General features: G+C 42.0%; 3 protein-coding genes across 3 annotated transcripts; all 3 read left to right on the top strand.

Moving 5' to 3' along the window:
* The first annotated feature begins 465 nt into the window (after nucleotides 1-465).
* On the top strand, nucleotides 466-6,346 carry rgrb (retinal G protein coupled receptor b). The gene is made up of 7 exons (XM_041963019.1): nucleotides 466-874; nucleotides 1,246-1,402; nucleotides 2,777-2,898; nucleotides 3,606-3,759; nucleotides 3,894-4,011; nucleotides 5,002-5,115; nucleotides 5,453-6,346. Exons 1-7 carry the CDS (start codon nucleotides 799-801, stop codon nucleotides 5,591-5,593), a joined length of 882 nt encoding a protein of 293 aa, XP_041818953.1. The 5' UTR covers nucleotides 466-798; the 3' UTR covers nucleotides 5,594-6,346.
* A 5,891-nt stretch (nucleotides 6,347-12,237) lies between these two features.
* slc18a3b (solute carrier family 18 member 3b) lies at nucleotides 12,238-13,806 on the top strand. The gene has a single exon (XM_041963320.1). It carries the CDS (start codon nucleotides 12,238-12,240, stop codon nucleotides 13,804-13,806), a length of 1,569 nt encoding a protein of 522 aa, XP_041819254.1.
* Nucleotides 13,807-15,390: 1,584 nt separating this feature from the next.
* On the top strand, nucleotides 15,391-26,212 carry LOC121625139 (choline O-acetyltransferase-like). The gene is made up of 15 exons (XM_041963200.1): nucleotides 15,391-15,454; nucleotides 16,056-16,165; nucleotides 17,526-17,717; nucleotides 18,408-18,526; nucleotides 20,237-20,290; nucleotides 20,407-20,587; nucleotides 22,264-22,441; nucleotides 22,545-22,714; nucleotides 22,791-22,891; nucleotides 22,969-23,097; nucleotides 23,185-23,307; nucleotides 23,404-23,545; nucleotides 23,803-23,865; nucleotides 24,056-24,193; nucleotides 25,946-26,212. The coding sequence occupies exons 2-15, from the start codon at nucleotides 16,121-16,123 to the stop codon at nucleotides 26,210-26,212; spliced, it is 1,902 nt and encodes a 633-aa protein (XP_041819134.1). The 5' UTR covers nucleotides 15,391-15,454; nucleotides 16,056-16,120.
* Nucleotides 26,213-26,451: the final 239 nt, after the last annotated feature.

The following is a 26,451-nucleotide window of genomic DNA, read 5'->3' as shown; positions in this document are numbered from 1 at the left end:
CCTGAAACCTTTGCACGCGTCTTTGCACTTATGCAGGATTTTACTTGATCTTGTTCCACATTAATAGTCTATTCCTGTGTTTGCATTCGTTTTAAGTCTTTTTTTTATGTGAAGCACTTTGGTGCATGTGATTTCGTTGTTGTAAAGCACTTTGAGCTGCATTTCCTGTATGAAAAGTGCTGCACGAATACATTTTATTATCATTATTGTTGTAATTAGGAGGAAGGAAAAACATGTGGAGGAGGACAAACATGTTTAAATGGTAGCAGTGGTTATATTATTCCAGGATTGGCTCTTATGCCAATTAGGAGAATGAGACATCAGATACAAACACAGCTTCAATACACAACCCGCAGGGTTTAAGTACAAGAGTTGCTGTGATTTGATGTGTGCTGCAACTCAGCTTGGGTTAAAAACAACATTTCCCATGTTTCCACTCTCTTTTCTTATCACTCACAGCGACACAGAGCGGAATGAAGGAAATGAGCTGAGGGAAAAGTTCGCCTTTCCTGCAAAATTTTCCTAACAAAAAGCAACAAACTTCACGTCGAGGAGCCTCAAACTTTTTTTAGACAAGCTACAGCTGCAGAAAGTTTGAGGGAGGCTCCCTCGTTAGGACATTCTTCGGGGGATTGCAGAAGGGGTTTATTAAGATTAGGCTCTTTATGCGTTTTCACGTGAAAGAGCCTTTATAAGGCGTCGTGTCGCTGCGGACGGCGGTGGGTGCGCGACACAACGCGAACACGACTTGTCTTTTTCTGTGTGTGTCTGTGCAAAGTTGTACTTGTGCATTTCGACATGGGAGCGTACACATTACCGGAGGGATTCACGGAGTTTGACATGTTCACGTTCGGCACAGCGCTTCTCGTTGGGGGTAAGTGGAGCGGGGCCGAGCGCGCAGGAGCACGTGCCTGCGCGGGGATTAAAGGGGCAGACCACTGTGAAAACACTGCCTGAGATAATAAAAGCATCTCAAGTTATAATCATGACAAAACAATCCCAATGCGTTTTTTGTTTTTCTCATTGAGATGTTTGAAATTTAGCAGATTTGGAGTTGTAGGCTTCCAGAGAACCAATCAAAAGAGTCCCAGTACACTCCAGCTAAAGATCTTTTTAAAAGAGGCTGTTTCAGGGACCTGATGGTTGCAGGCTTTGTGGACTAGGTCCTATGACTGCTGATGAATTCAGTGTGATTGATAACAGTGGGATTTAAGGGGTCATTTCTCCTCTTTGCTCCACTTTCAGGCCTGCTGGGATTCTTCCTCAACGCCATCAGCATCGTGTCTTTCCTCACAGTGAAGGAGATGCGGAATCCCAGTAACTTCTTTGTGTTCAATCTGGCCGTGGCCGACCTCAGTTTGAATATTAATGGCCTCACAGCAGCGTATGCCAGCTACATCAGGTACCAAAACCAAGTTTGTCGTCCTTTCCACAGGCACTTTCTGTATCGTGGTACTGCATTTCTTCCAGCAATCCAAAAAAGAAAGGGGGGCTTAGTATTTAATATTAGCCAATAAGCCTTTGGGTTTCATAACCCAATCAGCTTTATTCAGTGTGTGAAGTTCAGGGGGTTTTTTGGAAGTTACCTAACAGGATCTGACGTGAAATTTAGCAATATTTAAATTAATTAATTCTGTCCTCTTTAAACCTCTTTTATATGTTATTCAGTTGTCCCGATCTGGGCGTCAGCAGGGCCGGATTTACTTGCTATGGGGCCCCTAATGACCCCCCCTCATTTCTCCCATGCTCTGTGCATGGTGTGCGTATTATGAATGTGTCAGACACAAATTTATTTAGTAAAATGAACCCATAAACCACAATAAACTGAAATAATAATGGTTTTCAAATGAAGCTTTGAATGTCTGTCATCGCATTTTATGTCTAACCCTTGAAAAAAACCCTTGAGCAAAATCCTCAATTTGAAAAAAGCAATTCATCAGATTAAATGAGAGATTGAATGATTAGGCTTTTTTTTCAATTAAATCAGCTTTCTTTAATATATATAACTCATGTTTCGTCAACATAAATACATGCAGGCATTCAATAAATTTGGACCTTTGGACTTTACAGCGCTCTGGAGTTACTGGAAATACAATCACATAAATTGGAAACAATCCCAAGCAGCCACCACTGGAATCTAATTCTACAAATAGTGTTATAGTAATAATATTAGCGAGGCCTATTCTTCCTCTGCAACTGTGCAGAAATACCACTTTTAAACAGAATGAATTGACAAAAAAACGCAGGAAAATCTGAGATCAGGATCAGGTCATATTACAAGTATCGCCTAAAAGACCCTATAATTTCAGTCTATAATGTGTTTTAGTGGTGCATACAGTATTAATAAACAAATCTGTAATTTATTCAGTTAATTGCCACAAGGAGCCTTCAGGCCTTGGTTTAGTATCGCGTTATGGAAATCCATCTTTGGGCATTCGGAAGATAAATCTGAGGGGTTGTAGGATGATCAGCAAGTTTATTTTTCTGATATTTTTGGTGACGCTGGAGGATTTTTACCTGTTAGACGCTTTGGTTTAACTGCTGCAACCTAAGATGAGGGGGTTGCAAGTAGGCGTTGCACGTCATAAAGGTTGGAAACTTCATCTGAATGAGCTGTGTGAAATCATTATGTTGTGATCAGTGTATTTTCAGAAACGTAACCAACATGCTTTCACAGCCAGACGTTGGCATATAATAACACTGTTTGTAATATTGGGTGGAAGCAGCTTTCTTTAGCAGACGTGGAGGATGATTTAAGTTTCATTGTGCTTTTCAGATATTGGCCCTTTGGTCAAGATGGATGTGCCTATCATGGTTTCCAAGGGATGATAGCAGTCCTGGCGTCCATCAGTTTCATGGCTGCCATCGCTTGGGACAGATACCACCAGTACTGCACCAGTGAGTACAATATACCACCAGTACTGCACCAGTGAGTACAATATACCACCAGTGCTGCACCAGTGAGTACAATATACCACCAGTACTGCACCAGTGAGTGAGTACAATATACCATCAGTGCTGCACCAGTGAGTACAATATACCACCAGTACTGCACCAGTGAGGACAGCATCAAACAACAGTTAGCGACTAGCTAGCTAGCTATTTAGCAGCTAAAGTTTTTGGATACTGAAAACAAAGCTAAAAGAAGACTGAACATTAAACTTCATTTAATCTGGTGGCTACGAACATGACTCCAAATGAATTTTGCTCTGTAGTGACAAACAATTTCACCATGTTAACTTTATAAGACAATATTAGGTCAGTGTTGTATTTCAAGTTTTTGCGCTGCCCCCAGTGGCCAAAAAGTATACTAATGCAGGTTTAAAGATGCTTACTTGAAATTGTTAATTGAATGTTTATGGGTAAACTACAGTTAACGCATCTCATTTACACAAACTAAGTGATAGGTCTGGAAGGTATCTGGAGGCTAATCTGTGAAAAACATAACAGCAGCTGTCACGAAAAGAGACAAACTCAGCAGAAAGAGAAAAAAACACGTCAACACAGACGTAATTAGCTATATCAAAACAAACAAACAAAAGAGTTAATTCTCTTTAAGTCATAATCATATGTCCTCTCTTATGACGCACGCTTTTATTCTGTAGGGCAGAAGCTCTTCTGGAGCACGACTCTGACGATGAGCGGCATTATCTGGATTCTTTCCATCTTCTGGGCAGCTGTTCCTCTCATGGGGTGGGGCGTCTATGACTTTGAGCCTATGAGGACTTGCTGCACGCTGGACTACACCAGAGGGGACAGGTAGAGTTGAATAAATATAAGAATGGTACCAAACTGGAGTGTTGGCGTGGACGAAAAAAATGCAGCCATCTGTAGCATTTTGGCGAATATTTACCATATTGCACATTATTGTCCTGTTTATCTTTTTTCACCAGGGACTACATAACCTACATGCTCACTCTGGTGGTGCTCTACCTGATGTTTCCAGCTGTCACCATGTTGTCGTGTTACGATTCCATCCACAAACACTTCAAGAAGATCCATCACCACAGGGTAAAAGTGCTGCAATAGTGTCTGACTCCCTCTTAAAGGAACACTCAGCTTCTTTTTGTTTTGTTTAGCTATTACAAACTGTCTTACCTGAAGAATACCTAAATTAGGAATCCTGGATTAGGATGGGAAAAAAGTCATTGTATATTTTTTGTGCGTGTGTGTGTTTAGAGCCACAAAGTCTCATTCCCCTGTATTTAACAGATCTGGCAGCAAGAGTCTAAGAGTTAAAGATGCTCCCTTTGACAGGGGTGAAAGTAGTTGATGCCATTAGCCAGACTTCAGTCAAATGTGGTGCAATTTAACCAATTTTTTATGTGAATTAATGCAAGTTTCCATCTGTTATTGTTATGCAAATATTAGCCGTTGAACGCATTGAGATTGGTGGCGCCAGGTCTCCACACTGGTGCCATTAAACCATTGCAGACAAAGAGGAAGCAGCGAGATGACATACTTCAAAAGGCGCCAGTCAAACCTGAAATGATGGAAAACAATTTGCAGCAGAAAACCTGATGGAAATATGGCATTTCCGTTTGTTATTCATTTGAGGGACGTTATACTCTGCACATTGCTCCACACAGATCTGATGATTTTGCCTATTCTGATTCATGCATACACACAGTGCCAAAGTGCATAGCCTCTCCCTCTCTGCACCTGTCTGCACTTGCATGAAATTTGTGCCCTACATGCAGGTTGACGTTTCTGCTCGCTTGGCCTCAGCCTGCGGACATTAGCCACTAGATAATGAGCTCAACTCTTTTACACTTCACCCTTCGCAGTTTCATCTCATCCTCCTCAGGCCACTACAATTCTGTTCTTTTAAAAGAATGTAGGAAAACTGACTTCAGTGCAGCCTATCAAGCTGTAACGAAAAAAAACTGAAATGTTTTCTTATTTCCAGCTAAAGATGGTTAAAACTAAACCATCAAAACTCTAAATCCAGCGCGTTACATGTGTGATATCTACAGTAACACAGTGAACTTTGTTTTCTAGTTTAACACCAGTTTGCCCCTGAGGGTGATGCTGATGTGCTGGGGCCCCTACGTCCTCATGTGTATCTACGCCTGCTTCGAGAACGTGAAGGTCGTATCTCCAAAGCTGAGAATGGTGAGCACTTAGATGACAAGGGAAGGAAGGAAGTCATCTTATCTTTGACTTAGGTTAAAGGATAATTCCAGTTTATTATTTGGTTTATCTGGAAAAAAAGCAAGAAAATTATGACTTAATTTGTTGTAAACATCCATCACAGTTCAACTGTTCACTTGTTTACAACCTGTCTAATAATTTAACCACTCATGTAGTGACCCTGTTCCTATCAGCAATTACTTTGCTGGAACTAATGTGTTCATAACCAACAGAAATGAGACCGGTGTTGGAATAAACTCAAACTGGCCTTTAGATCAGGTACTTGACAAATGATGGAAATCCTCGTTCCTGCTTGCAGGTGCTCCCAGTTTTGGCAAAGACGAATCCCATCTTCAACGCTCTTCTCTACTCTTTTGGAAATGAGTTCTACCGAGGCGGCGTGTGGCACTTCCTCACCGGACAGAAGATCGTTGATCCCGTTATTAAGAAGTCAAAATGAACGGAAGCTCAACTGGCAAAAAAAAATCCAAAACCATCGTTTGCTCTTGTGATTCTTGTGAGGTTCCTCATTCCTAACCCTTCATTGTTGAGGTTGTTCAAAACATTGTTTGGCCCTTTAATCTGTACAGTTGTCACTTTTTCACATTTGGACAGTAGCTTAAACTCAGGACAGCCTCTACATCTCTGGGTGTGTGTAAACCTACAAAATGTGTTGCAGGAAATCTAAACATTTCCAAATTATTGCATTCTTTCCACAGCAATCTGTATCTAACCTGCGCTGCTCCTCCGTCCGTGTGAGGCCACTTACAATAAACACGTTGGGTTGCTGCTGTTCTGCTGTATCCTCCATCTACTTTAAGGTGCTTTTCAACCTGAGTTACTGTGCTGCTGTGAGTCAGAAGCCTGACTTCGCCTGCTGACCAGCATCCAGAGATGCCCTCTCACGACATGGCGTCTCAAGCCGTTACTAAGCAGATTAATCAGCTGTGTTTTTGTTAGGAGGACGTGATGTTATGTAACTTCTATACATATATATAGCAAGGAAGCATTCACTGTGTTAAGACTGTATTATGCAATTATACTTCTGTCAACACCTGAGGTGAACTTATTCACTTTTCTAAGTAGCGTGCTATTTAAATGCACAAATAGATAAATAAAGAGGTAGATTTTCTTAGGTCAACCAATCTTAGGAATGTAGGTTAAAGGACAGATACGAAATGTTTTAACTGGTCACTGACTAGTCATGGCAGCCACATTAAAATGTCTTTTTCCCTCTTGTGCCCATTTTCTTTGGATTACACGCGTCATTCTGTCCAAACATGAGCCACATTTAAGGCGAGTGTTCCAGTGCCAGAGAGAAAAGACAAGAGCCCTCTGATCTCTGCGCTAATAAATGGACGCACTCCAGAAATAAGCCAGCGAGACAAAGTCTCTGTCACACTAACCTCCGAGACGACTGACATCCCTGCAGGTGAAAATCCTCTCACCGTCAGCGGTGGCCCGTTTTAACGGGGGCGCAGCAGTCACGCAGGTTCGCAGCCATTCAGATAAAGCCCTGTTGAGACAACACACTGAATTTAACTCTTCACTTGCAGTGTTGTCAAATGAAAGCAGGGAAACTATAAATGGTTCTTTCAGAATAAACACTGTTTTTATCAGCCATGTTAGCTGCGCTGCTCTACGGATTCGCCACTTTGCTGCAAATTGAAATATCTCAACAATTATTGGATTGAATTTTGTACAGACATTCGAGGTCCCCAGAGGATGAATCCTGCTGACTTTGATGAACATCTGACTTTTCCTCTTGAGCCACCATGACGTTGACTTTTGTGGTTTTGAGTGAAAAATCTCAAGATCTATTGGATGGGTTGCTATGAAAATTGGTAAACACATTCATGTTCTTCTCAGCTCAGATGTCTTTTTTGAATGTCTTCCATCATCCGATCAAGTCAGGTCAAATTTTATTTATGCAGCCTAAAATCAAAAATCTGAATTTTACTCAGGGGGCTCTGTCCTTAGATCCTCGATTTGAAGGAAAAACCCTTTCACAAAGGAAAAATGGCCTCCCACAGGATGGACATACATGCATCAGATGTTGCTTGTACAGAGCAGAACAAAAAAAAAAAAAAATCAGTCCAATATGTACATCTTACAGTGAGATCAAGAACAAAGTGATAATTTGCCCAATACTTTAAGACCAAAAGCCCTCAATACAAATTCATCCTAACATCCATAACTGCTAATTGGCAAATGCTAGCACGCTCACAGGCTAAACTCAAATGATCAAGAAGCCTAGTAAACATTTCACGTCGACTCATGTTAGCTCGCTGACATCTGTCCTTAGCACGGCTGTGGACTCTTAGCGTTGTTACGTGACAAAGGGGGCCGAGACATTTAACTGACATCTTTGGAAAAGTTTGAAAAAGGAAGTGTAAATTTTTAAAAAAAAAAGACTTTACTAATCAGAAGCTGGGTCAGGATTCCTGTTATGCTGCAGACTCTTTAGTATCAGATCTCCCTCCAGCACACGAACAAGCTCTTCTAATTAGCAGGTATTAAATGTTGAGCATTATCATGTACTTTCTTATAAACTGATCAGGGTTTTTTCTCAGGAAAGACTGAGGAATCTGACAGATTAGCATGAAATTCTTAGAAACAGCCTCTCATTTGACTGACAGCTGATTACAAGACAGCGTGTGTGGGCTAGTGATCTAATTTGGTCAGAGCCGTACATAGAAGCAGCAGTAATAGCAACAAGCTCACCGGAAGAAGCGAGGACAACTTGTGACAGACAGATATAGACTCATTGAGCTTTCTTCAAACACACTGTACAAACAACTAAATCTGACCACGACTCTTTTTATTCAGCAGAGTCAGGATTTAGATCTCCACCCACAAGGAGAGGTGAAGGTGTTCCTGGCTGCGCTTGAATAGCGACGGTAAGTGTGTTAAATCTAAAGCTTGTCACAGACAGATGGCGTAAAACAAAAAAACATCTGTCACGAAAAACCTTACTCAGCACAAACAGCAGCCCCACCTCACATGGGCGTGCATGTGACATGTTCAAAAGAGATTTAGTTAATCAGTCAGATTTTGACCTTAACGGCAGCAGATTGCCAGGGCCGTAGCCAGAAATGTACAAACGCAGAGGTCATGGGTTCCCTGAACGCAACACCAACTCACTAAGAAATCAAGTTAAAGTGTTCCCATATTTTTGATCATCCCATCGCCAGTTTTCTTACCCCACCACTGTTAGAGCACATATCGCTTGAGCATATAGTTTAGCAGCAAAACGGCCAAAACAAAGAAGCACCTTCTGCAGCAGCTGTGCCATTCAAAGCGCTGGACTTTGCTTTAGAAGCCGCAGTCGTCGTTTGGTTCAAGCTCCGATGCAACATATCAAAACAGTGCACTTTGTAGAGGTGATACAAGCTTTGGTGCCAAATATGGCTGCACGATCATTTCTGTATATTATAGCTCCCCTACATGATGACGTAGCAGCTGTTTCCCAGCCTTCCTGAACACTGCTAGGAATATAACTCAGGTGTAGAAATGCTGAAATAGCATATCCTCAGGTTGTTAAAAACCCCCAAGAGTCCCGGAAACAATGCAGAGGACATGAACAAATTTGATTTAATTATGATTTAAATTTCTATAACAGTGCAAAATAACACCAAGAGTACAGTACAGCTTACGTTTCTCATTCTGAAACTCTTGCAGATTTTGCACTACAATATAAATGCTGGTTAACAGCAGCCGGATTAGATTTCTACAAAAATAAAAACGCAGAAGGATTTCTTTTAAAACATGGATTATGTTTGAGGAGCACTTTATCTTACACCAACTGATGATCTGTTTAAGTGCACAAGATCCACTGCTGTGTTGCAATTTGGGAAAAAAAAAAACATAAACAGAACATAACAGACTTTCCTAAAGGCTGAGGAACACAGGTCACTCCCAGGTTAATGATCAACCTCGTATCAGCCCAATAAGCACAATGGTTGTGTTTATGTTAAATAAAACCTTAATAATCATAACGAGCATGTCCTCTCACCCTCATGTGAGAGACCGTCCAGGTCAAAGGTTAGAGCCACTTTGCAGCAAAGCAAAGGTCAGAGTGAATCCAACCTTAAACATGACACATTACAGTCCACAGGTCAGATTAGATGACGCAGTGGAAGGAAGCACATCACATGACAAAACAAAGATCTTACGTAACGCCGCATGTGTTTGTTCATGAGCCATAATGATTCCTCCGTCAGCATTTTAACACATCCACATATGCTGTCAAAGATGGGACATTTCTCCTGTGGATCTTTCTCAAAATCATTTAGAAAGGATCACTGCCAGAGTATAATCTGGATTAGATGACATATGCGTCATCTCTCTCGTATTGTCTTCACAACAAGGGCCAAGCCACCGTCTGCACCCAGAGGACAAAGCTCTGAACTCCTGCAGACACTGCCAGGTTTCTAGAATGAGTCAGCAGAGATTATGCATGTAGTCATTTCATCTCCCATGAAATCTGCATGCCTATATATCTGTACAAACTGTTGCATGGCTGCGGCATAAAACCGCAATAGAAAAAGTGTTTATCTAATGGCTGCCAAGCTTCTCTCATTAGTGAAATTGGGCAGTTATATCCTGTGGTGTGCTAATCCTCCTCTTGGTGTATTAATGCTGCCTTTCCGGCATCAAATCATCCACTTAACCCCTCCACGGTCACTGTAATCATCCTAAGTGTCGATATCAACTCGAAAAAAAAAAAGATCCTTTCTTGGCAGGAGCTGTTGCATACAGTACTAATATCCATGATAAAAGTAGTGCAACACAAGTCACATTTAGCAGAAAATACATATCATTAAAGACATACTCACAGAGAGTAAAATCACATATCATGAAGTAGGAAAATGTGCAAGTAGCATGTGGGCATAATTTGTTATTGTTATAATTATTGTTATTAGTTGCAGTAGTAGTGGTAGCAAATTTAGATTAACTGAAGAGGATCTATATGAATTGTCCAAACTTTATTATTTGTTTATTTATCTATTTTTATGAGAACAAATATAATATTCTAATAATTTCCAGGTTTGATTCAAATTTCCTGCAATTTTTCATCAAGTAATCATGATTGAGAAAACAGAACTCCATTTTATAGCAAAAAAAATAAAAAAATAAAAAATATTATTATAATTATTTGTTTATTTTTAAACTTAGATCGAATCACTTCATTTAGATTACCTGGTGGTTGTCCAGTGTCAGAGAAAGCAGGTTACAGTCCTGTGTTTTGAATTTTGCTGGGAGATGCTGGCTCGTGGATTACACCTTATTTGCAAGTCTTCACTGCCCCCTGCTGGCAGATAATAATAAATCTAGATAAGAAATGACATGAAACAAACAAGCCTTTTGTACTTTTAGCATGATTCTGAAAATAAAAAAAGTGCCTTTTTTCACACCATAATGCAATAAACTAATCTACATTAGGAATGCCATTACACGAGATCAAAATAATAACAAATAAACTGAAACGATCAGGAAAGTGTCTAACCGCAAATCTAAACTGTAAATGAGGAACGTCATTAGGTTACACTGGTTGTAATGATGTGAATAATTAAGCTTGCCTTCATTCACGGTGTCACTGAGCAGTAATATATTTATGGCCGATGTGTGTAATTGTACATCTTCGCCACAAGGTGTCGCCAGTGTCTCGTGTTGAACTGAAACATTCCCCGGACGGTCTGGCTCGACTACGAGCTGCGCGCTGTGTTGTGTACTTTTGTTTTATATGATTGTATAATCGTGTTTACAGTTTTAATGACATATTTTGGTTCTTTGGGCACATTGAAATGAGGACAGTTTTCTGTTCATGTGAGGAAAAGTGAGGAAGTGAGGAAAAACTCCTCTCTCGCGTGCGCGCGGGGACGGGAGCTGTCCACAGCCTCGTGGTGCTGAAGTCTCTCCACCTCCCGCAGCGGGGGCTCGTTTCTGGGCTCCATCCGGCGCGCTACACACTGTTTTTGGATATTCAGATTGGAAAAAGTTCATAAAGTAAATTAGAAACGTTGGCTTAAGCAGCGAATGAATGTATTGACTATCAAGCTTCGACTAATAAGTTTCAAAAAAATGTATATCTATAGTCTGTGACAAGAAGTGAGCTTATTGTTGTTTTATTTATGCTTGTGTTTAAAGTCTTCTTTAGATTCATATATAGGCATATAAGTGCATGTACTGTGTGTGTGCGCGCCACGTGCCCACCGATGTATATGTTTGGCATTTGTATCTCAGCATTTGTATTAATATCATATAGATAGATATAGATATTACTGTACATACATCAGCTTTGCGTGTCTCTATATGTTTATGAAATTAGATGAACATTGAGGAATGTCTTCCCTCAAACCAAAAACTAGAGTCCCACACTGGACACATTAAGAATAAGAAAGCCTTTTTTTTCTTCCAGGCTCTTGTAAAGGGGTCGTGATGTGGCGCTCACTGGCTCTTATTGGTTGAAGTGATTGCTGCCATGGTTGGAAAATTAACATAAAAGAGGCAAGTGGCGAAGGGATCCACTTGGGGGCAAGCTGGTGATGCGTCATAGCTCTTGGTGAAAAGGGGGAGACAAAAAAAGGACTAAAATAGCGCCGAACCTCCGGGTTAATGTGCACCAATGGCCACGAAGTCACTGGTGGTCTCAGAGCTGAGCGCAAAAGTGCCACAGGTGATAGGAGGCATGGGCACAGAGCTGAGAGAGCTTGAGCGTCCGAGGTGTCGCAAATAAGTAACAAAAATCGAAAACTAACTTTGCCATGTAAGATAAGCGGCCGAAAGCTCTGCACGGTGCAGAAATCCTACGCTTTCACCACGTCACTTCTCGGGAGATCATGAAACAACATCGGATGTGGCTGAGGCGAGGACAAGTTGAGGAAGCTGAGGAAAGCCATCTTCACCGATGAAGCAGCCAAGTTCCTCTTCGCCTCTCCCTTTACGCGCAGGCGAGGTGAGGACGGGGAGCATCCCATCAAAGTAGAGGAAACACCAATGAGTCATACGAGGTGCTGAAAGATCGGCAGCAGACGGGAGAAGCACAACTACAATTTTGTTTTTAATCGAAAGTCATTTTTGTTTTTCAAAAAGAAGCACAACATGGATGGAGAAGGAGGATCGTCCGGGCTGGTCAAATCAGCCGCCGTCAAACTGTCCGAGATGGGCGAAAGAACCAAGCAGTTAGGCACCGCGATGAAGGATCCTCACCAGCAAAGGCGGATCATATTAGTGATTGTTTGCGTGGCTCTCCTGCTGGACAATATGCTCTACATGGTAATCGTGCCAATTATTCCAGACTATCTTGCGGAGCTGGAGAGTGAGCAGTCAGAGCACGTCCACGTCGTGATGCACCCCAACACTTCAGCCAACAGCACAAGCCAAGACAAAAGCATCAAGGACAATTTAGATGTCCAGATAGGAGTACTTTTTGCGTCTAAAGCCATCCTGCAGCTGTTAGTCAACCCGCTGTCGGGAACTTTCATAGATCGGGTCGGATATGACATTCCACTTTTAATTGGACTGACTGTTATGTTCGTGTCCACCTGCATTTTTGCGTTTGGGGAGAACTATGCCACGCTCTTCGTGGCCAGAAGTTTGCAGGGTCTGGGGTCTGCATTCGCGGACACCTCAGGAATCGCCATGATAGCCGACAAATACACGGAGGAGTCCGAGAGAAGCACGGCGCTGGGCATCGCGCTGGCGTTCATCTCTTTCGGGAGTCTGGTGGCGCCTCCTTTCGGGGGCGTCCTGTACGAGTTCGTAGGCAAGCGAGTGCCCTTCATCGTGCTCGCCTGCATTTGCCTGGCGGACGGCTTTCTGCTGCTGACAGTGATCAAGCCGTTCTCCAACAGGACTAGAGAGAACATGCCAGTCGGCACCCCCATATACAGACTCATGATTGACCCGTACATAGCCGTGGTGGCCGGGGCGCTGACAGTGTGTAACATCCCCCTGGCCTTCCTGGAGCCCACCATCGCCAACTGGATGGAGACCACCATGCACTCCACTCAGTGGGAGATGGGGCTCACCTGGCTCCCAGCCTTCTTCCCTCACGTTCTCGGTGTGTACATAACAGTGAAATTGGCAGCGAAGAATCCAAATTTGCAGTGGTTTTACGGAGCTTTAGGTCTGGTTATCATAGGAGCGAGCTCCTGCACAGTCCCCGCATGCAAAACTTTTGGGGAGCTCATCGCCCCGTTGTGCGGCATTTGTTTTGGCATTGCACTGGTCGACACCGCCCTGCTGCCGACCCTCGCGTTTTTAGTTGACGTGCGTCATGTTTCGGTGTATGGTAGTGTTTACGCTATAGCAGATATTTCCTACTCTGTCGCATATGCTATGGGTCCGATAGTAGCCGGCCAAATAGTGCACACTCTCGGGTTTGTGCAACTTAATCTGGGCATGGGCCTCGTCAATGTGCTTTACGCGCCAGCCCTGTTGCTGCTGCGCAACGTGTGCCAAATGAAACCGTCCTACTCCGAGAGAGATAACCTGTTAGAGGAGGCTCCACAGGGGCTGTACGATACTATCAAGATGGAGGAGAGGAGGGCTAAAAAGAAGGGCTACAGTTCGGCAGGGAATTGCCTGTCAGTAGATGAAAATGGGTTTGACCCCTTCAAAGCACAGCGGTCCTTGTCAGAAGAGTCGTCCGGTCCGGAGTTCACTTAGACCGGCCACACTCTGACCGCCACCCCCGAAACATTCCCCAGGAGAGATCTGGAGATGAGGCAGGAAAGTTAGAATCTAGTCATTTAAACTTTTATGTAAGTACCGATGTGCAATATAAACACCCAATCACCAAAATAACGATTGCGTGACACGTTCTCCAAAGTTTCTCTCTTTCTTTTTTTTTTCTTTTTGACTGTGATTTCATTGTGTCGAGCAAGTCTATGTAGCGTTTGTCATAGACGTGTAACTGGAGTTTTGTGAGAGATCTATCAGCTGTTGAATTTGTGTGTTTCACTGAGTATTGTAAAAAGATATAAATAGATAAATGTGCGTACAAGATTATATGGGACCAACTATAAGCAGCACATTTCCCCCTACACAAAAATAGCCTATATTTTTAGTCTCTGAGGAAACTTTTTACTTGCACATCAAAGGCCTGATTTTCTTTCTTTCTTTTAATTATGAATCTTTTCATTATTTTGTTGAAAAAAAATCGTGAAATTTCGCAACACGCGGGCCTGTTAATTTATATTGTTTCAAACGTTTTGTTGTTGTTTGAAATTAAATGTATCATAATAAATGGATTTTGTACATATGTGGATATATGCACAATGTAAATTGTTAAAACATACGTGGACCTCTACAAAGTGTGTGTGTGAATGGGTGTGTGCGCGCGCGCGAGCGTGTACGTGTGAAACGTTTTGTCAAGACGTAGCTCATGTCAGATAAAATCAGTCTCCTTAAAGATGAATAAGTATGTATTCATTTATGAACTGTCGTTTTAATAAATCTCTGTTTGGATCTGTGTGACGGCGGTGATTTCATTCTTATTTCGAGCTTTAAAAAGACAAACACCTGTGGAACTTATTTAAATTAATTTAGATTCAGCTCTCGAGATGTATTTAAAACGCCGTGGCTGAAAAAGACACATCTCATTTCATTATGCACGAAAGGTGAAAAATATGACGCACCCTGTAACTAATGAAAAATGATGAATAAAGTTTAAATCAAACTTTTGATCTCTCTCGTGCTGCATAGTCAAACACACCCAGAAAGGACAGAAGCGGCGCACATAAGCCGCAATATGAAAGCAAAATAATAATAGTAATAATAATATAGATTAATGAACAGATCCAAGCGCGTAATAGTTAAGAAAATTACGCATCAGCTGCAAAACGGACTTATATTCCGCACAGGTCATCATCCCGTGCTGTCAGGCTGACAAACTCTGCAGAAAACGCAGAAGTTAAATGTGAACCGTAAACGCACCACACCCATTAACCCTTACGGCCCGCAGGACCATCGCAGGACCTGAATGACACACCAAAACCCGACTGTCACCCCTTTCTTATATATTAAAATCATTATCGGATGTGGGCGGGAGGGGTGAAGCAAGCTGTTAGATAATATGTTCCGCGAATAGATTTCGATGGGAGGAGTTTCTTGCCTCAAGGGGGTAGGTAGACGCAACACCTTCAGCATCTTTTCCGAGGCGCGCTTTAATGTGGAGCCACAGCCGTATGGCGAGGCGAGGGGACGGGGGAGAGGTCCGGCGCCGGCACGGAGCTTTACACTGATATGGGATTTCTCTTCGCGGGACGTGGGAGGCGATGTGAACTTCCACACACGTCTCACTCCTCTTGATCAGGTAAGGTCATTTCTTTTCCCTTTCAAACAATAAAAAAGGGGATTTTGTGTGTATTCAGAGTTCATTATCAACTGCATGAGCCTCCTTGACGATTATTCATATTAAAAACTAAGCTAAGATACTTAAAAGTCCACTTTGCCCTGAAAAGAAATATTGAAAAGTTTACAAGTCACTAATCATTTCACTTGTCTTCAATAAAACCAACTTGCACACAGGGTTATCTTATTCTATATATTTTTGTTTGTTTGTTTGGATAAATTGGCACCGTTCTATCATAATAACTTTAAAAGTCAATCTGTACTGAAAATAAGTAGAACATTTATCCATTTATTGGCTCATATTTTCATTTGTTTTTGGAAAAACTGAGCTTTGAGACTGAAATAGAGGTTAAGTGAGTTTTGAAGGTGCATGTCTCTTTGCAGTGGCGAGCCACGAGGCGCAGCTGGAATTCAAGGACACGCAGAAAATTGCATTAGGCTGCGAAATTAAGACGAACGGAAGCCTGTTGGTTCACTTTAAGACAGCACTGTGCAGCCCCACGTCTCAGTAGGCCTGATTTCATTCAGTCATTTACTTTTCTTTCTCAAATGTCCTCCTGCAGGGAAGGGTGGATTCAGACCATCTCCACAAGCTTCCTACCGTATTTGCCCTTGACTGGATGCAAAGATGCCAATCTCAGAGAAAGAGCCGACCCGGGACCGGGGCAGCCAAGTATGAAAACATTTCTTTACATCATTCCGCATCTTCACTTTTTCCCAGGTTTGAACAGAGAGGCTGTCGCTGTCCGCGGTCCTGAAGTTGGCGAAGTGATTTCAGCACCACGGACAGCGGCGGAGCCACTTACACTAACTGACCGCTAGGGGCAAAAATGGCAGCAGGCCTTCCATCTCCCAGAGGAGTAAAACGCCAATACAGATATTAACAGAGTCATTGGTCAAATGTAACTACGTACATGTGAGGTACTTGTAGGCCACCTCTACCTGAGTTTTTCCAATTAATGCCATTTCATTCTTGTACTCCGAAGTATATATTACATTTTGTACTCCACTACATTTGTTACTTTTCAGATTATAATTTTTCAAGTCCTTCATGTCCACTGAAAACCACGTATATTTAAATTTGGCTTAAGAAAATTTTGTTACTTCAAGACTCTTGGTTCAACTGGAAAACGCATCGTCAAAAAGCTGAAGACAGGCCGTTTTTCTGAGCTTGTGAAAAGTTTACTTTTAGAGATACGTAGGTCTCACTGGACTGCAAACATATGATGATCTTATAGATCTACTATAAAGTAGTTCAAATGAGCTCGACCGTGTACAGCAGGCAAATGCAACACACACATTAATCCACAAACAGATATAATATTAAAAAACTCAGATGGAGCATTTTACTGCACTATGAGTACTTTTACTTTTCACATTTTGTTGAAAACTTACATACTTTTACCCAAGTACGGTTTGGAAAGCAGGACTTTTGCTGGTTGTAGAGTATTTTCACAGTGTGGTTTAGGTACTTTTGCTGAAGTAAAAGGATCTGAATATTTCTTCCACTTCTGGAAATAGTGCACATATTTTTTGTTTAGTCATTTAACGGACATTGAGCCAGCGCTGCATTATATTATCACGTGTGAATGTTCTTCCAGGCCACATTTTGACAATTTTTACGGCCACAATTACGGTTCCAATTTCCAGGAATCCACAGCTCGACAATTTATTTGCTTATTTTGCAATGTTCTGGTCAATATGATAATAAAGTTGGGTTTCGAACAGTGCTATTATGCAAATGATCAAACATCAGACAGGAAAGATCATCAATTTGCATTTTCCATTCTTAAAAAATCAAGCGTTTTCAAGTCCCACGGTGCTGTGGGACTTGAAAACACTCCAAGCATTGAAGATGAATTATTAACTCAGGTTCTAATAATAAAAGCCTCAAGAAAGATGTGAGAGAATTACCCTTTTAACTAATGAACCCTCAGTGAATCAGAGGGAAGACATAAAAATGCTGAACAGCTGCTGTTCGTCCATTACTCATGATAAGTATTTACACCAATCTGTTGTTTTTATGACATCAGGTGTTGCCAAAGGTCCCCGTGCCACCACTGAAACAAACCCTCGACACGTACTTGAAGTGCGTCCAACACCTGACAGAGGTGGAGCAGTTTAAGAAAACAAAGGCCATCGTGGAGAAGTTCGGGGCTCCTGGAGGTGTCGGGGAGGTTCTCCAGAAGAAGCTGTTGGAGAGGAGGGACAAGACGACCAACTGGGTAAACTGTCAGATCTGCAAGATAAAAAACATGGAGGCTCGCTGCTGTAGGCGCATAAAGTGGGGAAAAAGGCAGAAAAAAAAAAGACCAAATACCACTCAGTTTTCCTTGCATCAATAAAGATCTTCTGGTTTTATTACTTTTTAAGAGTGTTTCTCCTTTGTACCACAGCACCGTGTAAAATCATTAATGAATTCTCTTCAGCCAAGACACTTTTGTATCATTTGTTGTCATTATAATCCAGTTTATTGAATTTGACCTTTCGCAATTACATATTAGTATTAATAGTATTTTCACAATAAGGTATCAACCCCTACGTCTGCTATATCTAGTCTAACAATAAGAACCAAAATTACCTCGGATTTTGTCTCTAAGATGATAAAGTTTTCAAAATAATATATAACCCATTCATGAAAGAGGTGAATCGCTCGGTGATAAAGATTTATCGGAGCCTTTGCTCGTCCTTTGCTGCTTCAATCTCTTCTCCTGCGTCAGTCCGGCTCAGTGAAATCTATCAGGCTCCTACTCTCACGCCGACTCTCTCCCACTCTGCTTTTCTTCTGGCAGTGATGCACTGTAATGGTTTTTTACTCCGCTGCACACAGCTCTCAACTCTGAAAGTAATAACCGGAGTCCAAAACGCTTAACGAACCAACATTTCTCAAAAACCGTCCCTTTGTTTTTATCTAGGTCTGTGACTACTGGCTGGAGGACATGTACTTGAACAACAGGTTGGCCCTGCCGGTCAACTCCAGCCCCGTCATGGTGTTTCCCAAGCAGACGTTCAGAGATCAGAAGGATGCACTCAGGTACGTGCTGCGGGATATTCGATCCTGTGTTTAAACTTCATCCATCCTCTTTCTTTAGCTGTGACGCACCACAGACTCTGATGAAGGTGTTTCTCTGACGTAAACTACTGCTGCTAACTGTGCAGGTCATTGGGCTAAATAGAAAACGTTATCCTAAATCACTTTCTACTGTCTGAACAGCTATTGTAATATGTAAGACTGTGTTCATCTGAGAGAACATTTACACAGTCAAGTTCAGTAGCAGAAAATATAACAGCCATGCAAACTTCACAGGTAAAAAGTCAGGTTTTGGTTGAGTCACTCCATCAAAATGAAAGGGCTTCTTTCATTTCTCTTACACAATACATCAGTTATTTTCAATCAATTCATCTCACGATTATTTTCTTAATTAACCTATTTGCCTAAAAAATGTCAGGAAACTAAAAATTTGCCATCGCATCGAGTCCGTGATGACTTCAAGTTGCTTTGTTTTGTCCGATCGACAGCCCACAAATTTTAAACGCAAGTAAAATATCTGCAAATTTGATTCTGTTTTTCAGTTTAAGAAATCATATTCAGCTCAAATTTTACCATGACGATATGGATTTGACTTTTTATCAATTGTTTTCAAAATCTGCTCATAGAGTCTTTTTGCTGATGTTAATGTGGTCCTACCAAAGAAAAAGAGTGCACTACAAACTGAGGAAGCTGGATCTGATAATTTTCTTGAACAATTCATTGATGAACAAAATAGCTGCAGATTACTTTTCTCTGAAACTTTCTCTTTCTCTACCCTGCGCCTTCATTTAAAACCAACAAGCCGAATGGATTTGGCACATTCTCAAGGTCATTTTGGGAAATGCAGAAAATAGCAGACTTAAGCAGAAGCACATTAATGCAACAGGTTCCACAAAAAAAAAGCAAAAAGCAGAGTACTTCAAATCCCAGAATGCACTGAGCATCACAGACTGTTGCTTCCAGAATGCCTGAAATTGTCAGAGTGTCGAGCTTTCACATGAAAACTGGTGAAAACATCCACTAAACGGCACAAGTTTAGTAAATCACTCAGTTCTGCAGCCACTGACAGGGTTTATGTTCTTTTCAGCAGGCGCAGACTCAGATCGAGATCTGAATTACAGACATGGAAAAAATCACCTCTTGGCCAAATCTCTACTCTCCATTATTAAATGAGCCGTGATCCACCAGACATTACACCAGTCCATCCAGCCCTGTAACTCAACATCGGCTTTTGTCAGCTCGTGCCGCGCTAAGTGAATATTTCCAGAGCACCCCCAAGCTGGTAATCTACTGACACAGACACTCATTAGATTGGGAGTGACAGGACCAAGCTCTCCACAGAGACTGCCAGTCAGGCCTCATTTAGGGGTGTGGTGCACCGCGGCCGCCTCCTTTGTATTGATCTGGCTTTGAACGTAATAACACCAAGACAAATGACGCGCAACATAAGACCTGACAGGGCTCTGTGTTTTCCCTTGTTTGCCCTCACCGCCTACTCACACACACACACACAGACTGCCTCTCTCTCACTAACACAGATAAACACACACAGCTCGCCCACTGTATCCTAGTAATTTACCATAATGTGATTACTGTTAGTCCTTTGAGAGATGAGAGTATATCTAATTATGCTCTGTTAGCTGTGTATGTTCAGGTCTTTATGGCAAACTCTGCTGCCCGCTTCTTTAATTTCAAACTTCTCACTCTTTTAAGGTTTGCTGCCCGTCTCATCAGAGGAGTGCTGGACTATAAGGGTCTCATTGATGCGTAAGTTTAGCCTGTTATGGACTACCTGTCCTCCTGCTTGTCCTACACCTCAGTAAAGTCATTATATAAGAGAGAGTCCTCAGAGGTAACCTGATGTGTGTGATAATGTCTCTCAGGCGAGCGCTGCCGGTGGAGTTTGCTCGAGGCCAGCTAGCTGGGACCCCTCTGTGCATGGAGCAGTACTACCGCCTCTTCACCTCCTACCGCTACCCGGGGCTAAAGACAGACACGCTGAAGGTCCAGATGAACGCAGCATCCTCAGAGCCAGAGCACATCATCGTGGCGTGCAAGAACCAGGTCAGGACGCCGGCCTCTGAGGAGACTTTTCACACCCCGTCACACTTCTGACTGAAGACAAAGTCCTGTCTATTAGCTATAATAGTGTGTTCAGTTTATCACTAGGTGCTGAGAGGTAACAGTATGTCACATCTGACATAAGACAATACTTTTTTTTTGGTCTGAATGTCTTTTTGAGATGTGGTGGGTTTGCCACCACATGCAGCAATACTGGCCTCTAGTGCAAATAAACTATTCCTTCATCTACACTGGCTACTACAGACATTTTATCCATTCAGTCAAGGTGCCATCTTTGGGTGTTATGTGTTACAGATATAGAGGCATGAAAAAGTCAAAATCCTCCACCCTACTGAACCTCATCAGTCCTGAATATAAGGTTTCTTTTCCAGTAACACTTAATAACAAACACGTCTCAAAGGGCCTCAAAGAGGATGAGTTTGCTAGTGCTATATAAATAAATGGCCAATCACAAAAACTGTAATAGTGTGCAAAAAGGGGAGCAAAACATGCAAGATACAAAAAACTACAGTGAAAAAGTCCAGTATAACTATATATTCAATTTCTACACAAATTAAATAAATGTTCAAAAAGATAGCTTAGTTTGCAGCAGCACTCACTCTTACAACAACTATTTTTAAGTGCCAGTTTGTTGAAATATTGACAGGTTGGGATAGACATAATACAGTTGTAGGAAACAAGAATATGAACAAATAATATGAGAAAAAATGAACTGGAGTAGGATAACTAATGGGCCAAAAGAAATAAGAATTGTACAAAAAGCGCAAGGCAAAAGAAATTCATAGTAGGGACCACAGAAGAAGAAATTAAGGAGGAGATGCCTTTATGAAACTGCAAAGCATAAAGACATCTAGGGATGTTAAAGTTGAACATTTCGCTATTCTTACTGACAAATTGGATAAAGACTCTACTATTTTATTAATTATTGTTATTGTTGTGCAATGCAGAGCAGCAAGGCTAAACATTTTAGGCACTTTCATATACAGTGCATGGTTGTAGTTGCACATGCAAAACTTGCATTTTGTGTGTTTCTGAACTGATGCCGAATCTAAAATTGAGGTTTCACTCCAGTGTTTGCAAATTTAGTGGTTGTCTACTTTTGTCTGTCGGCCTACAATCCCCTGTAACAAGCCAGCCCACCTACAATCCGTAGTCTGTGCCATTTCCCTGAAATCTTCCATAGAGATTCCCATAAATGCATAAACCCCCCGTTGCCAACATCTGCAGGTCCAACGCTAATATTTTGATTACATTCACCTCGCGGATTGTGCCTTTAAATTACCACGGAAAAGGGCACAGTAGGAGCTTTCACCTGGAAATTGTTCTGGGAACTATCAATCTGTGGCACATAAGGGCCCCTCCCTACGGAGACACAAGCAGTTAACCAAATTACTGCTGATTGAATCTGCCACTTTGAGAGCTTCCTTGAGTCGCATAACTGATGGTAGTAAAGGAGGTATATTTTAGGCAGCATTCGGCCATATTTAGTTCCTACCATTATTGATAGTATCCTATTTATCTCAGCTAATGAGCACAATAAGAATAAGCTGAGGACTACTAGCAGGCAAGGACCCATCTTAACACAAGTATTCACTGTTAGGTGATACAGTGGAATAGTTAAGAAACACGTGATTTCTGTAATCTGTTTTTCTCACTAGTTTTTCGTGTTGGATGTAGTCGCTAACAGCAAGCAGCTCAACGAGACGGAGGTCTTATCCCAGCTGGAGAAAATCATGAAAATGGCAGAAAACGCTGAGGAGAGACTCCCTCCTTTTGGTATCCTGACATCTGACGGGAGAACCGAATGGGCACAAGCCAGAGACGCGCTGACAAAAGGTCTCAAACGCTTCTCTAATGTTTTTTTTTCTTATTTCTTAAACACAACTGTAAACATTTTTCAGACAAAGACGTAGCTCATCAACTTCCTTCCTACATCCAGATCAAACCAACAGGGACTCTCTGGCCCTCATCGAGAGCTGCCTGTGCCTGGTGTGTCTGGATGAGCCCAGCGGCCTGGAGCCTAGGGATACCACCAGGGCCCTGCTGATGCTGCATGGCGGCGGCCGCGAGAAGAATGGTGCGAACCGCTGGTATGACAAGTCTCTGCAGGTAGGACTACATTAAAGCTACTTGAAATCCTCCATGAGTGCAGAGTTTGGCCTGTTTGTAATCCACCATCTCTCAGTTTGTTGTAGGAATGGACGGGGTGTGCGGAGTCGTGTGCGAGCATTCGCCATTCGAGGGAATAGCTCTGGTGCAGTGCTCTGAATTCGTGATGAAATACATGTAAGTCAGCCAATCACAGATAAATCTCAATAAATGCTGCTGAGGCCAACAGTGAAGGAAGTTGTCGTCCTGAACAGAACAGGGAGTCCCTCCAAGATGGCGAGAGCGACCAGCGTCAGAGAGCTTCCCCCTCCAAGAAGGCTGCTCTGGAAGTGTAACCCACACATCCACGGACTCTTAGCAGCATCCGGAGACAGACTGCAGAGGCAAGACCAACGCACCCTAACACATAATCACATCTACAAGCAGGTATTTTTGTCGACATCAGCCCTCACGTGTGCTTTCTCCTTCAGGCTGGTGAATAATCTTGACATGGATGTTTTCACATTCAAAGTTTACGGGAAGGAGTTCATCAAAAAACAAAAGATGAGTCCAGACGCGTTCATACAAGTTGCCTTACAGCTCGCATTTTACAAGTAAAGTACATTCATGAGCCACATCTACACATTTCCTTACATAGCTCTTAAAACGCCCTTTCAGGTATGCTAATGCTGCTGTGATCATGCACTCAGATGCAGCGGGAGGCTCGTGTCCACTTACGAGAGCGCGTCCATTCGCCGTTTCCAAGAGGGTCGGGTTGATAACATTCGCTCTGCCACCCCCGAGGCCCTGGCCTTTGTGAAATCTATGACAGATGAGAGGGCCACCTTCACCGTGAGTCATTTTTCTCACTTTGACCCCCAATTACTGAGTAACTCCCACATTACTGTTCATCACACCTGCTTAAATGAAACAGGTGCAAGCAGCTGCCTCGGCTTGCCAGAAACATTCTCCCCATTCAAACAGATGAGCTCCCTGCAGATTTAACGGAGCGACAAGAAATGAATTTACTGGCTGGACGGCTCTCTTTGTGTTCAATGTGAGAATACCTGTGTTTACTTTTTTCTAAACTATTTTTCACTTTTCAACAGGATTCAGAAAAAATGAAACAACTGAGGGATGCAATTAATGCCCAGACAAATTATACTATTGCTGTAAGTATTTTAAACCAGTTTTATCCATATATGTGTGTGTCTGCTCATTCTGAATTCGATGCAGCAACATGTTTCAAACAAGTTGGGACAGGAGCAACAAAAGACTGGGAAAGTCGTGGGACGCTCCAAAAACACCTGTTTGGATCATTCCTAATTCAAAATACTTCATTAGAAAAAAAATGTCTTTCAGGCTATTACAGGAATGGCAATAGACAATCATCTCCTCGGGCTTCTGAGGATCGCGAAGGAGCTAAACATGGAAAAGCCCGAGATCTTCTGTGATGCGACGTATGTGGCCAGTAACCAGTTCATCCTTTCCACCAGTCAGGTAAAATGCGATCCCATCCTATGCCACCATATAATGTTTTCTAGAAATTATTTCAAGTCAGTACGAACATATACATGTACTTGGCCAGAGCCCTGACCTATCAAGTTCCACACTTGTGTCAAGACGGGTGCTTTAATGAAACAGAGGGATTCTTCTACGAGCAGAGAGCTATGAATTTATAGAGTCCACAGTGGAGACACTGTTGAGGAAATACTGGTGCTGATAATATTTTGCTGCTTTGCATAGAATCCCTCCTTACTTCATCCTCTTATGTGCAGAAACAGATGCACATACATATTAAGATTCCTATTTGAGCCTGATTGAGCCATTAAAGGAGGTACAGTTCTTAGAGAACAGGAACATTATGTGATTTTTTGCTACCTGGCCACTTCGAAAGGAAACTTCGAAGGCATGACCTTATAAAGCACAACGCTGTGCAGCCAATAGAGAGCCAAATACAAAAGCTGAGGGAGAGGCACCTAAAAAAAGAGTCACTGAAGTCATTTTAACAGGAACTGAGACTGCAAAAGTGAATTTGCAACCCAACAAAACTTTGCAAAATGCACCAGAATCATTAAAACTATTCAGTTTACGCTGGTGTTTGGGATCCTCACTGAGGGCCATCTGCTTCCTGCCATAGTCTTTTTAATTGGAGACGCTGCCAGGCTCATCTACTGCCCTCGGCAGTGAGTTTTATTCACTTGGACAATCTCTGTTTGCAGCTTTAGTTTTCCTGACAGCACATAAACCCCACACTTTAAATAACTTTTTTTTTAACATAAATTGCTTAAGGCAGCTATATTAAACACACATAAACTATATGGAGCACACACACTCATTACACTACAGCTGCATTGTTGTTCAATGCAATTATACGACTCTTAAGCTTTGATTCACTTTTCTAATTTGTAATAGTGATGCTAATAATCATAAGATTAACTGGTATATGGCACCTTTTTAAAACTACCATTACAAAGTGCTTCACAACCAGTGAGAAATAGGAGAAGAGACAAATACATAAGCACAGTCAGTAAAAATAACAAACAAAACAGGAGAAAAAGTAAGGATTAAATAAAGAATAACGTTAATAGTAACAGACAGGACATGCCAATGGTAAAAGTAGGTCTTCAGACATGATTTAAAAGACGGCAGTGGATTTTCTAGTCCGAGTTCATCAGATAAGCTATTCCAACAGCAAAGGCTCTGCCACCCTTGGTCTTCACCCTTTCTGGCAAAACAAGGAGCCTCTGCTGTTACCATCACATACAACAGGTGAAAGATTTCTACCTGCATAACACCAGCAGCGTGAAAGCAGCAGTCGCTGCATGAGATTAGATGTAAAGTGACACCAGAGTAATAAAATGTACTGGGTAGAAAATCTAATTTAGAGCTTAGTTAATTAATTGATCGACAGAAAATGAATCTTTTGGGTCATTTATTAAGTAAAAAATGCCAACCATTTGCTGGTTCCAGTCATTGCAAATGCAATATCTTTGTGTTTTGGACTGTCGGTTAGACAAAACAAGCTATTTAAAGACATCAGCTTAGGCTCTGTGGATGTGCATTGAGCATTTTTCTGAATTTTCTGGCAGTTTATAGACTAAATGAGGAATCCAGACAAGAATCAATAGAAACAACAATAATAAAAATTGTTAGCTGCAGCAATTATCTGATTAATTTCTCTCAAATACTAAACAGCTCACACTCCTAACTTGCTAAGAGCTAACCCAGACTGTGTCCTCTTATTTCCAGGTCCCTACCACAGTGGAAATGTTCTGCTGCTACGGCCCGGTGGTGCCCAACGGCTACGGCGCCTGCTACAACCCGCAGTCAGACCACATCATCTTCTGTGTGTCTAGTTTCTGGGAGAACACAGAGACGAGCTCGGCCGTTTTCGTCAAAGCCCTGAACGAGGGCCTGCTGGAAATCAGGGACCTGTGCAATAGAAGCAGCGCTGCAGCTACCAAACAGGCTGATAGCAGCCAGGGCATTGGCCAGCCTCATAAATCAGGGAAGTAAGCCATACTGCGAGAGCACGCCCACTCATGTGCTCCACTCTACACTCTTAGACTTAGACTTTAGCTCTAGACTCAGTAGTTGAGAGGCCTTCTTGTGTCTTTGTCGTCTGTGCAATAGTTTTCCTTTACTAACAAAATGCAAAGCCTTAAAGTTCACATTAAGTCTGTAAATATTAAAAAATGTGAACAAAAACTGGAAAACATTTTCTTTTTGGATGTGTGTAGACATTAGAATGACTT

Source organism: Chelmon rostratus, chromosome 21 (genome assembly GCF_017976325.1).
Source record: "Chelmon rostratus isolate fCheRos1 chromosome 21, fCheRos1.pri, whole genome shotgun sequence".
In the NCBI taxonomy this organism is placed as follows: domain Eukaryota; kingdom Metazoa; phylum Chordata; class Actinopteri; order Chaetodontiformes; family Chaetodontidae; genus Chelmon; species Chelmon rostratus.
The sequence above is the reverse complement of the archived record's forward strand: the minus strand, read 5'-3'. Positions and strand labels throughout refer to the sequence as shown.